The sequence below is a fragment of the Alosa alosa genome, chromosome 21, assembly GCF_017589495.1.
Source record: "Alosa alosa isolate M-15738 ecotype Scorff River chromosome 21, AALO_Geno_1.1, whole genome shotgun sequence".
In the NCBI taxonomy this organism is placed as follows: Eukaryota; Metazoa; Chordata; class Actinopteri; order Clupeiformes; family Clupeidae; genus Alosa; species Alosa alosa.
In genome coordinates, this window is record NC_063209.1 from 17764741 (window position 1) to 17777805 (window position 13065).

Below are 13065 nucleotides of genomic sequence, written 5' to 3' on the forward strand. Positions count from 1 at the left end.
TAACAATTAAGCCTACTTCAGTGCCCTAAAGATAATTTGCTATTGATCAAATTAGGTGAAACATTGATATCTTAGGCTACCCTACAGGCTCATTTGGTCTACATTAATTGAAATGACTCATTTGATAGCCTACAGGGATGTTGTAACCTAGCAGGCTTAGATAATTATCTCCTTGTCCTACGCTACTATGTCATTATTCATGCATACTAGAGTTTATTAGTTATTATGTAAGCATTTATTTATTTATTTTCTAAGACCATATAGGCTAGAAGGAAAATGTCCAAATTAATTACACAGTCAGGGACACATTTTTAATTTTTAAATTAAAATCAGTTGGCCAGACTGGGGTTTTAAAAGCTTTTCCTCCACATGTTTGATGAACGATGGGATATTCATTGATTTGCGGTGAGGCCAAGAAGCCTGGGAAGCCTTGCAATGACATCACTGCATCCTCCTTGTGGGGAATCTCGCAGCTGGATTGAGGATGTGCCCTCCTACCTTGGGGCTGCAGATGAAGTCGGAAACAGCAGTTACAAAAGTTTGAAAAGCTCCCCATCGCTTGGAGAAAAGCATATCGTTTGAATCACGATTTGCATTGTTTTAGGAGACCGGTTGGAGGTATGTATGTGGGGGAAACATGAAATGATAACAAAATAAGCATTAACGTTAACGTTATTTGGCACATTTTCTATTTTATTATTTAGTTAGCACAACTAGGATAGCCTCCGTGGCTAAGTAGAAAACATGCAAATAAATTTTCCATGCATCGCAGTTTGCTTTCATGCATGTTATCACCCAAAAAATATTTTCATTTTATTTCCCAAGGAAAGCAGAATCCACCCATCAAGTGTAACAGTTAAATTGTGCACACAGTTACTTTTGCTAACGGATTCTGGGGATACAGCAACTATCGCTAGCATGTCCATAGAAAGTTGATGCAAAAGTTACTAGATAGGTAGCTTAGCACACAATGCTAATGGGTGGCTAACCAAGCAACTTCAAAACAATGCGGTATGGGTACTACTCTTTCACTTGATACAAAGTAGCCTACATTTCGTCAGAAGAAATTATGGAACTATATACACTATTGCATATAACATGCAAATTAAAGTCATACGCCAGTTCGATTTGGTTTAACACTTGAACCCGACTCTCAGACCCCGAAATGCTCTCAATATAATGTGTGCTCATAGCGGCGGTAACAATTAACTCGGGCCAACCTTTCGCCTTTCCCCTGCGTTTTCCTTTAACAGATGTAGACTAATTTAATGAAAATAATCTAACTGTGAATATAGACATCGTTACTAAAACTAAAACACTCAAAGTTGAGTTACTTAACCTATAGGCTATGATGTAGAACTGAGGTTGTGCTCACGGGCATTTCGGGCGTGTTTTTCGCTTCGCAGTGTGTTCGGAGAAACTACGACAAATGCAGATCCTTCCTAATTTAAGCAGTCCTGAGATCTAACAAAGAGACCAAAGTGTTATTAATACTGACATATCGAAATGATGATGCATATAAAACATTTACTTAGGACAGCAAGCTGAAAAGTCAAATGCATCTCCACCAGGCAGAGTTACTGTTTTATTTTCACTTTACAACGTGGACAGACATTCAACTATTATTTTGCAGCTCTGTAAGGTATTTCTTTTCCCTCAGTGAAATTTCATATTTTTTAAATATAAAATCAATTCAAATAAGGTGAAAAAAAAGGATCAAAGGATTATGTAATGTTTTTTTCACACCTTACTATTTCTTTCAAGTTTCTTCTTGGTGCTTTTTTCAATGGCTTGTTGTGACATTTGAAAAGTTGTGCATGGTCTCCTTGTCTGTGCTATGCCACATGTTTACACAGACTTGTTTTTTTTCTTTTCATGTTGCAGGGGCACAGCAATGACTGTTGCGTCAGCCCCATCACAGAGCTATCATGCATTTATGCCACACCAAGGAGGCCGAGAGGGCCAGGTAGAGGGGCAGAACCTGTAAAACCACGTGTGTGTGTGTCCCAGCTGGACGAGTACACACACACACACGTACACACACACACACACACACACAGAGCCTTTAGACACACATACACTGGTACGTGAACGTTTGCCCTGCAGCTGCCATGTCTCCTAAGGTACCAGGCTCTGGGCGTGGAGGGGCGGAGGAGTCTCCTGTGCAGGTGGCGGTGAGAGTGCGCCCCCTGCTGCCCAAAGAGCTGCTGCGCGGTCACAAAAGCTGCATCAGTGCCGATCCCGCCGCCCGCCGCATCACCCTCGGACACAGCCGCCACTTTCTGTGTGACTTCCTGTTCCAGGAGGCCAGCGGGCAGGAGGAGGTCTACGAGGCGTGCGTCCAGCCCCTGGTGGAGGCATTCCTGCAGGGCTTCAACGCCACCGTGTTTGCCTACGGGCAGACCAGCTCGGGCAAGACCTACACTATCGGAGAAGCCAACATCTGTGAGAGTCTATAATATATCTACTCTTCTCTACTTCACTCCTTTCTTCTACTTATCACAACTATATTCTACGCTGTTCTACTCAACTCTATTTTATGGTCCTAGTCTACTTTACGCGACTCAGTGATCCTCTGAACTCTTTTCTCATGGGAGTCTCTCCGTTTCATTTCCCTTCTCTTTATGCCTCTTTCCTGCTCTCTCTGTTGCTGTCTCCCTTGCCTTGATTTCGGACTCATAAATGTCTCTTGTCTGCCTCCCACGAACCAGAATGTGTGTTTCCTCCATCGCAACCCACTGGAAATCCAAATTCATGAATTTAGAAATACCCCATGAGGAGTCCTTGTGTGTTTGTGCGTGTGTGTGTGTGTGTGTGTGTGTGTGTGTGTGTGTGTGTGTGTGTGTGTGTGTGTGTGTGCGCGTGTGAGAAGAGCCAGGCCTTCTGTAGAGTCACACGTCAGCTATGCCATCCTCACCTCCCACCTCTCAGCTGCCGTCGCTAGCAGGGTCCAGTTCAGGGAGGGTAGCTGGCGAGCCAGCCCGCCATCTGAATTTCCAGCTAATACCAACAGCATTGCACACTCCTGTTGAGGGCCAGGGAAGAGCAGCTAGCCAGCCATTTTCAATCAAAAGTTTGTGTTTGCTAGATGATCCTCATAACTCAGCACTAGTATCATGGGTTTCTTGTAGGACAGCAAGCCAAGCATCTGAATGCTAAGCTAATGACTGCTATTCTCTTCTTAGAAATTTAGACAGAGCATGCTTTTTTAATAGTTTTATCCAGCCACCGCCAGGCAATAAGTATGTCACCTGAACCAACACAGCAATATTCTCAAATGTGAAATTGACTTTTCTCTCATATACTTATATTTATTCTCTATTTATTACTCACTTCAATCCCTTCTCTAAATATTGAACTTTTAGATAGATAGATAGATAGATAGATAGATAGATACTTTATTGATCCCCAGGGGAAATTCAAGGTCTCAGCAGCAGCATACATACAACACAAACACATTCTTTAAAGGAACCATATGTAAGATTGTGGGCAAAACTGGTACTGCAATCACTTTCAAATTACTGTAGAGCGGTGTATCCCCTCCCCCTCCCCCCTGACTCAAGGTTGCCAACCCGATGCGAAACACTACTGACCCCATTGATTAGTAGATAGGTGGAGGGTGGCATCAGGCAAAACACAACATGACATGACAAAACACAACATCAACATTGGTTGAGGGCTGCAACTTCACTTTTTAAATGACAATATCCTGGCTGGACTACTGTTGTCAGTGATATAAGTATTTGAAATTAACATGATTTCTTAATGTCTAGTGACATTTCAGGGCCATTTTATGATTAATTGAAATACATTTCTTACATATGGTTCCTTTAACAGCAGAAAGAGTAATTAAAGTATATAATATAAAAACACAACTAAGCAGTAAGGACAGTAGAAGATAAAGAATATGCTAAATATACTAAAATACAAATTATACTAACACTTATTACAATATATAAAAATATACTAAAATACAAATTACAAAAATACAAATTATACTAACACTTAATCTAAATCAATTCTAATTTTGAGCTTTGCACAAAAAACCTATGTACCGTACTTGTCTGTGTGTGTAGAAATGGCAAATAAAAATCGCCACTTGCTAGTGAGGTGCAGAGAGGACTGTTAGCCAACTATCTGAATCCTTTAGCAAAGCAAAGCAACATTGTCTGCATGCACCCTTTTTCTACACAGTAATGGGCAGGAAGCTAACCAGCCTAATGAATCTGCAGCCACCTCTTTCTCAACTTTGGGCCATCAAGTGTACAGTGTTACAGTAGCTCAATAATTCAAAATACTTGTCTGAACCCATCTACTTATTGTACTTACTTTACTGCGAGTTTTTCTTGTTTTTGTATGTTGTGTAAACTACTGGATGCCTGTATTTCTTTAACGGCCAATACAGTATCTATCTATCTATCTATCTATCTATCTATCTATCTATCTATCTATCTATCTATCTGACCTTTGACCTCTGGCCTCTCAGCAGCATACAGGGACGAGGAGCAGGGCATCATCCCCCGGGCGGTGGCCGAGATCTTCAAGCTGCTGGACGAGAACGACCTGAACTACTTCTCGGTGCGCATCTCCTACCTGGAGGTCTACAAGGAAGTGTTCAGGGACCTTCTGGAGGTCGAGACACCCAGCAAGGACATCCACATCCGCGAGGACGACAAGGGAAACATTGGTCAGACATACACACACACACCCTGATGTTATTTTTGTATCTCGTTTTGTGTGTGTTCCCCCCATTTACCCACTTGTATTTAGTAGGACACATGAAGATCCACTACCTAAATATCGACCCCATGGTCTTAGTGTTGTTTTGCATCTTGCTCTAGGAGTGGTTCTACTGAGGCAAAGTTCAGCTACTTGTGTGTGCTTAAAATGCTCCTATTGTTAAAATGCTCCCATTGTTAAGTTGCTGTGATTTAAAGATCTTAGACTGAAAGAGGACTTTGGGTGTCTCCTTGTGTGTGTGTGTTTGTGTGTGTGTGTGTGTGTGTGTGTGTGTGTGTGTGTGTGTGTGTGTGTGTGTGTGTGTGTGTGTGTGTGTGTTTGTGTGTTTGTGTGTGTGTGTGTGTGTGTGGGTGTCCTATGATTAAGGGTGATTGGCGAGTTAGGATGATGGAAGGCAGCTGCCGGAGCACATGTTCAGTGGGCAGGCCGGTCTCTTGTGAGTGACAACCACTGGCGTTAGTCACGGCGGTGAGAAACCTGTTGACGACAGAGCCAACCATCCACAGCTAAATATAGGGCTGATTTTGCCCCGCGCTCACGCCACCAATAATGGCAGCTGACAAATGTGATTCAGGGGTTGTCAGAGGGGGCGACACTTACATGGGAGAGAGACACACGTGGTGTGTGTGTGTGCGTGTGTGCGTGTGTGCTTGTGCGTGTGTGTGTGTGTGTGTGTGATGTGATATGATGTATTTACACATATCTGTGTCTAAATAGTTGACTGTAAGATATATGTGGGAATGGTTGTACACTCTTGATATGTTTACGTGTGTGTGTGTGTGTGCGTGTGTATGTGCGCACGTTCATATGTGTGTGTGTGTGTACCTTCAGTGTTATGCGGCGTCAAGGAGAGCGAAGTGGAGTGTCTGGACGAGGTGCTGAGCCTGCTGGACAGTGGTAACACCGCGCGGCACACCGGGGCCACCCAGATGAACCCCAAGTCCAGCCGCTCCCACACCATCTTCACCGTCCAGCTGGAGCAGCGACGAGGGGGCCCGGGGGGGTCCGGCAGGGGGGGTCCGGCCACGGGGGTCAGGTCCAGCCCCCCCCACCACCTCCTCTCGTCCAAGTTCCACTTTGTGGACCTGGCGGGATCGGAGCGCATCCTGAAGACGGGCAACAGCGGCGAGCGGCTCAAGGAGAGCATCCAGATCAACAGTGGCCTGCTGGCACTGGGCAACGTCATCGGGGCGCTGGGGGACCCCAAGAGGAGGGGCACGCACATCCCCTACCGCGACTCCAAAATCACCAGGTATATAGTTCTATATACAGTCTATTTGCTAGACAGTAATTCTGAAGGAACAGAGTTGTATTGATATTTGCCTTTGTTGTGCTGCTTTGTTGTAGGCGATACATGTTTTTAATTTTTTTAATGCTCCATACAATTATAAATGGACAAAATAAAAAGCTTGAATTTAGCATGATGTGTAGAATAAATGGAAACACAATTTAGATTTTTGTTGTTTGTAAATCCAGAAGCATATTAGTTTTTTTCAAAAACTAGATATTGGTCCTAATTGTAGTGAAACATTTATTATCTGTTGTTAAGTAGATAGGACTATAAGTGGTGGCTAATTTTAATCAACCTGATTGTGTTGTAGGATGTGTGTGTGTGTGAGAGAGAGAGAGAGAGCAAGAGAGAGAGAGAGATTTAATTATGTCCTGTCCTGACATTCAATGTTTCTTTATGGTTGTTAACCTCATCACTATGTTATTTTTATTTTCTTGAATACAATAACACTGATTTGTTATGATTGTAGATTTGTTTTTTTACACCACTGTTTACTTGAGTGTTTTTACACATCAATTCATCTAATTTCCCTGCATTGTAGTGCTAGTGGTAGTAGAAGTGAAGCAGATTTTGTTTTGGATTTGATCCGCTATTAAGATCTGCTGTTTTCTGCTCTGTCCTCTCCTCTTTCCTCCCCTCTACTCATTTCCTTCCTTCTCCTCCTCTCCTCTCCTTTCCTCTCTTCTCCTCTCCTCTTTCCTCCCCTCTACTCATTTCCTTCCTTCTCCTCCTCTCCTCTCCGATCCTCTCCTCCTCTCCTCTCCTTTCCTCTCTTCTCCTCTTTCCTCCCCTCTACTCATTTCCTTCCTTCTCCTCCTCTCCTCTCCTTTCCTCTCTTCTCCTCTCTTCTTTCCTCCCCTCTACTCATTTCCTTCCTTCTCCTCCTCTCCTCTCTACTCTTCTCACTTTTCCTCCCTCTTCTTCCTTTCCCTTTCATCTCTCCTTACCCCTCCTCTCCTCCCCTCTCCTCTCCTCCTCCTCTCCTCCACCTCCTCTCCTCCTCTCCTCCTCCTCTCCTCCTCCTCCTCCTCTCCTCCTCTCCTCCTCTCCTCCTCTCCTCCACCTGCTCTCCTCCTCTCTCCTCACCTCTCCTCCACTCTCTCCTCTCCTCCTCCTCTCCTCCTCCTGCTCTCCTCTCCTCCTCTCCTCCACCTGCTCACCTCCTCTCTCCTCACCTCTCCTCCTCTCCTCCACCTGCTCTCCTCCTCTCTCCTCACCTCTCCTCCTCCTCTCCTCCACCTGCTCTCCTTCCCTCTCCTTATCCTCTCCTTCTCCTCTCCTCTTCTCTTCTCCTCCTCCTCTCCTTCCCTCTATCCTCCTTTCTCCCCTCCGCTGCCCTAAGGATCCTGAAGGACTCCCTCGGGGGGCAACGCCAAGACACTGATGATCATGCCATCAGTCCAGTATTTCTTCAGTTCGGCGAGGCCTCAAGCTCCGCTCCTTCATGCCCAGCCCGCCATAAACATCAGGGCAGACCCGCGGTCAACCAGGCCAACGAGCCAGGCCGCGTCGAGGGCTTGGAGCACCAGATCGGCTTAGGGAGACCCTGAGGCTTGGCACCGCTCGAGGCAGCACATGTGCTACAGTCTGAGCGTGGCGCTCGGCGGCCACCCCCAGAGGCCGGAGTCGAGGCGTCCGGGAGTTTAGCAAATCTGCAGATGGAGAGCGCCCACTACAGGACGTGCACGGACTCGGCCTATCGGCTGCTGCTGGAGTTACAGGGGGAGGCGGGACTTAGTGCTGCCCAGTTGCGAATCAGGCGTGGCTCTGCTCGGTGGAGGAAGGCGAAGTAACCTAACTCGCCTCGGGCCCGACAGCGGCATTGACAGCGGCTCTACGAGGAACAACTTGGCCCGGAAGAGCAGAGGACACGCCCTCAGGAACCAGGTGTGTGTTTGTGAGTGTGTGTGTGTGTGTGTGTGTGTGTGTGTGTGTCAGGATGTGGAGCCTGTGTGGAGAACATTTGGGAATGCTTTCAGGGGCGTGAGGAGTGTGTAACAATGTGTGTGTGTGTGTCAGGACATGGAGCCTTTGTAGAAAGCGGTGTGAGAGGTATGTGTGTGTGTGAGAGAGAGAGAGAGAGCAAGAGAGAGAGAGAGAGAGAGGGAGAGAGATTTAATTATGTCCTGTCCTGACATTCAATGTTTCTTTATGGTTGTTAACCTCATCACTATGTTATTTTTATTTTTCTTGGAATACAATAACACTGATTTGTTATGATTGTAGATTTGTTTTTTACACCACTGTTTACTTGAGTGTTTTTACACATCAATTCATCTAATTTCCCTGCATTGTAGTGCTAGTGGTAGTAGAATTAGAAGCAGATTTTTGTTTTAGTTTGATCCGCTATTAAGATCTGCTGTTTTCTGCTCTGTCCTCTCCCTCTTTCCTCCCCTCTACTCATTTCCTTCCTTCTCCTCCTCTCCTCTCCTTTCCTCTCTTCTCCCTCTCCTCTTTTCCTCCCTCTACTCATTTCCCTTCCTTCTCCTCCCTCTCCTCTCCGATCCCTCTCCTCCTCTCCTCTCCTTTCCCTCTTCTCCTCTTTTCCTCCCTCTACTCATTTCCCTTCCCTTCTCCTCCTCTCCTCTCCTTTCCTCTCTTCTCCTCTCTTCTTTCCTCCCCTCTACTCATTTCCTTCCTTCTCCTCCTCTCCTCTCTACTCTTCTCACTTTTCCTCCCTCTTCTTCCTTTCCCTTTCATCTCTCCTTACCCCTCCTCTCCTCCCCTCTCCTCTCCTCCTCCTCTCCTCCACCTCCTCTCCTCCTCTCTCCTCACCTCCTCCTCTCCTCCACCTCCTCTCCTCCTCTCTCCTCACCTCTCCTCCTCTCCTCCACCTGCTCTCCTCCTCTCTCCTCACCTCTCCTCCTCCACTCTCTCTCTCCTCCTCCTCTCCTCCTCCTGCTCTCCTCTCCTCCTCTCCTCCACCTGCTCACCTCCTCTCTCCTCACCTCTCCTCCTCTCCTCCACCTGCTCTCCTCCTCTCTCCTCACCTCTCCTCCTCCTCTCCTCCACCTGCTCTCCTTCCCTCTCCTTATCCTCTCCTTCTCCTCTCCTCTTCTCTTCTCCTCCTCCTCTCCTTCCCTCTATCCTCCTTTCTCCCCTCTCCGGGCTGCCCTAAGGATCCGAAGGACTCCTGGGGAACAGCCAAAGACACTGATGTGACTGCATCAGTCCGTCTTCGGGTTCGGCCGAGCCTCAACACGCCACGCTCAGCTTCAAGCGCGCCAAGCAATGCATTCAGAACGGACCCCACTGTCAGCCAGACCCAACGAGCCAGGCCGCGTCGAGGGCTTGGAGCACCAGATCCGAGCGCTTCGTCGGGCCCTGGAGACGCGGCACCGCTCCGAGACGCGCATCATTGTGGCACGGTCTGAACGTGAGCGCTCCGGCCGGCCACCCCCCCAGAGGGGCGGAGTCGGGCGTCGGGCGGTTTAGCAGCCGCCTGCAGATGGAGAGCCCACTACAGGGCGTGCGGACGGACCCTCGCTCGGCTGCTGCTGGAGTTACAGGGGGAGGCGGGACTTAGTGCTGCCCAGTTGCAGCGAATCAGAGCGTGGCTCTGCTCGGTGGAGGAGGAGCGAAGTGGCCTTAGCTCCGCCTCCGGGCCCGACAGCGGCATTGACAGCGGCTCTACCGAAGACAGCAGCGCCCGGAAGAGCAGAGGACACGCCCTCAGGAACCAGGTGTGTGTTTGTGAGGTGTGTGTGTGTGTGTGTGTGTGTGTGTGTGTCAGGATGTGGAGCCTGTGGAGGCATTTAAGGAATGCTTTCAGGAGCGTGAGGAGTGTGTAACTGTGTGTGTGTGTGTGTCAGGACATGGAGCCTTTGTAGGCGGTGTGAGAGGTATGTGTGTGTGTGTGTGAGGACTCTGTGTGTGTGTGTGTGTGTGTGTATAACGCTGTGTGTGTTTGTTTTGTGTGTCAGGACATGGAGCCTGTGCAGGCGTTGGAGGAATGTTGTCAGCAGCGTGAGGAGTGTGTAACTATGCAGTGTTTCCCACAGAATTGGATTCGATTTGTGGCGGTAGCTAACTTGGACAAAGGGGCGGGGGTGGGGGGTATTAAGATCTTCTTGTAGTATATAGGTCTAATTGAGTGCCTGTCACTTTAAGGCGTTTGGGAACCCTTGCAATTGTAACACAGTTGAAAGGCTGCTGATGTGTGGATGCAATTCATAACGTTTTCTACATAGTTAAAATAAAAGTTCGTACTACTCCTTGGGACAAGGACTTTTGAATTTTGGAAAACAGTTTTCCATTTACATCGGGATTTTGCAAAGATTCAGTGTCAGAGTCAATAAAATGAGCCCTTCAACGAAATTGACCAGCAGCTGTAAGTAGGCTAAGCATGCTAAATTCGACATCCAAACAGTATTCTAATGTTAGCTTTGAGATACTGCTTGATTTCATAACTTAACTTAGTTTAGTCTCTTCAATGTAGCCTACTATGTTGTGATAAGACCTTAGCAGGGTTCACTTCAATGCAGCAGTTTTGAACAAATTTGCGCAGCATGATCACGATGCTAAGCGGATTTAATAGCAATTTAGCCAGACGTCTTCTATGCAATGCTTCTATGTGGCAACAATAAAAATTAATCTGTGGTGGCCGATTTTTATTTCGTGGCGCCCCGCCACAGATTAGTCAATGTATGGGAAACACTGCTATGTGTGTATAACACTGTGTGTGTGTGTGTGTGTTTGTGTGTGTGTGTTTGTTTCTGTATCTGTGTGAGTGTGTGTGGGTGTGGGTGGGTGTGAGTGTGTGTGTTAGGATGTGGAGCCCACGCAGGCGTTGGAGGAATGTTGCCAGGAGATTGAAGAATGTGTAACTCTCTGTGTATAACATGTGTGTGTGTGTGTGTATCAGGACGTGGAGCCCGGGACAGCATTAGAGGAGTGTTATCAGGAGCGTGAGGAGTGTATCGCTGCCCTGCAGGCCCAGGTGCAGCAGCTGGAGCAGGAGAACACGGACTTCCTGTCCGCACTGGAGGATGCCATGGAGCAGTACAAACAACAGGTGCGCCCATCGCCGTGGCAACCGCATCAGCACCCGCATCAGTGGGGCCGCCTCCCCATCAGCGGCACACGTGGCAGCCCGCAAATGCCGCCGTTATTACTGAAAAGGGCACACACGCACTCACACACAGAGCTAGACAAATGCAGGAACGAAGACATCAGTAATTGTATGTTGTTGTACAGATCAGCGCATTAGTCTTTAGGCTGTCCGCTTTTTATTTATGCATTTATTTATTTATTTCCTATTTTTTTTTAAATGTCTTTTTCTCCATTTTCTGTTCTTTTTTTTTTTTTTTTTTATAAATAGATAGGCTATGATGGGTGATTTTTTAGAGTGGTTTTGAAAGCTAGGACAGTGGGGTTAGAAAAAAGACAGCGGACCACTTGAAGTACAGATAATTCTATAATGAGCCACCATTAAGAGAAGCATTTTTTCCCGTTCTCCATGATGATACATTAATGTTTGCCAGCTAAATTCATTAATGGCCGCCAGCATGCTGAAAGTGCGGATGACTTCAGATGGCAGTGATGGAGGCTGCAATGTGAATTACTTTAAATGCTGGCCTTCACATCTGAATGGGCAGTGTGTTTTTTAAGTTAAGGTCAAATCCTGATTGATAGCCATTTAAGTAATTACTCCAAAGTCCAGCAATTATGCTAAATACGCGGGCTGTACTACCGGCAGGACAATAGGTCATCTTTTTATTAGAAAATTCAGACTGGCCTATTTAGCAGATATTAAAAAAATGAAGCTCAAAGAATTTGGTTACTCACTGCAGTCTGGGTTTGTTTCTGTATTGAAATGCTATGCAGCCTGAGTGATTTTAGTCTGCTGGTCTCCAGTGTGTGAAATGGCTTTGTTGAATACCATTTGCATATGTGTGCCTTACCCTAACAGTGTGGATAAACTGATTTTGATATAAGCACTGTGTGTGTATAGCTTGATATATTTTGTCTTCCAGTAGTTTGGAGTGTAATTTAAATAACATTGGAGTGACCTAAAATCCAATTAATTCCATTGTTTTCAATTGGAGTGTTCTGGCTGCAAGCGACACAAGCAGCGCGATGCAGCATGATGCAACGCAACGTTTTGAGAGAACTTTTGTCTGGTGCCCCGTGTCTATTTTCTTTTTGTCGCTCGCGTTGCTCAACTAATTTGAATGAGAAATATGACGCAATAGAAGGGCATACTTAAAGGAAAATTACGGTATGTAACACTTTGAATCCCTTTTCTGGTTTGTTTTGGATAAACTAGAGTGGTGGACACCGAAATTTTGACGATTGGTCCTGTCTTTTTCTGTCCTTTTCTGGTCCTTTTCTGACTCGTTTTGAATCGCCTTTGACTAGTTAGAGTGGCTGCCTACAGACATGCTCAAACATGTCCTAAAACAACCCTTAACGTTTGTTTTCAAAACTGTGCAACTCACCGAGTGGTTAGTGGTGTTCGTTCCAAAACAAGTAGCGTAGCGAAATAAAGTTTTTGTCGTGTTTTATTTGGCATTTTGAAAATTCCCATTGATTTCTGTTGTAAGACTCATTGCACGTTGATATTACTGAGCCACCGTCTATGCTTTAGGCTCAAATATTGAGCGGAAGTTTATATGCGGTTGTGAGGTGTTTGAAAAAATAGCTCCACAATAGCAAATAAGATGGCTTGAAATCATACATTGCGCCGATATATTTGATTTTAATTAGGGCTGTCAATTGATTAAAAAATGTAATCGAATTAATTACATACTCTGTGATTTAATTCATTTAAATAATTTTGTCTTACTGTACTGACGTTCTCATCAGTATCTTTGCTTCCAGGGGATTGAACTTGTGATGTTAGCTGCATACTTCCACTTTCATTAGGATGCTATAGCTTCTAAAGGCATTGAGTGGAATTGGTAGGAGAATGGCATTTAGCTCAGCTGAGTGGAACACAGAGGTGGAGCCTCATCTTGTGCTGTTGTCCAATCAGAGTGCGAAGCTACAGGAGCAGCAGGACCTGATTGGAGAGCTGCACGGGCTGCTGTCAC

General features: G+C 46.1%; 1 protein-coding gene across 1 annotated transcript in view; it reads left to right on the forward strand.

Moving 5' to 3' along the window:
• Positions 1-471: 471 nt before the first annotated feature.
• The window catches only part of kif7 (kinesin family member 7), a 30902-nt gene continuing 18308 nt past the window's right edge, over positions 472-13065 (forward strand). Inside the window, exons 1-9 of the mRNA XM_048232184.1 lie at positions 472-618; positions 1885-2445; positions 4487-4687; positions 5572-5992; positions 7374-7564; positions 7649-7792; positions 9437-9714; positions 10896-11045; positions 13008-13065. The exon at positions 13008-13065 is cut by the window's right edge and continues 98 nt beyond it. Of these exons, the coding sequence (XP_048088141.1) occupies positions 2112-2445; positions 4487-4687; positions 5572-5992; positions 7374-7564; positions 7649-7792; positions 9437-9714; positions 10896-11045; positions 13008-13065 (1777 nt within the window). The 5' untranslated portion in view covers positions 472-618; positions 1885-2111. The remainder of the gene's footprint in view (positions 619-1884; positions 2446-4486; positions 4688-5571; positions 5993-7373; positions 7565-7648; positions 7793-9436; positions 9715-10895; positions 11046-13007) is intronic.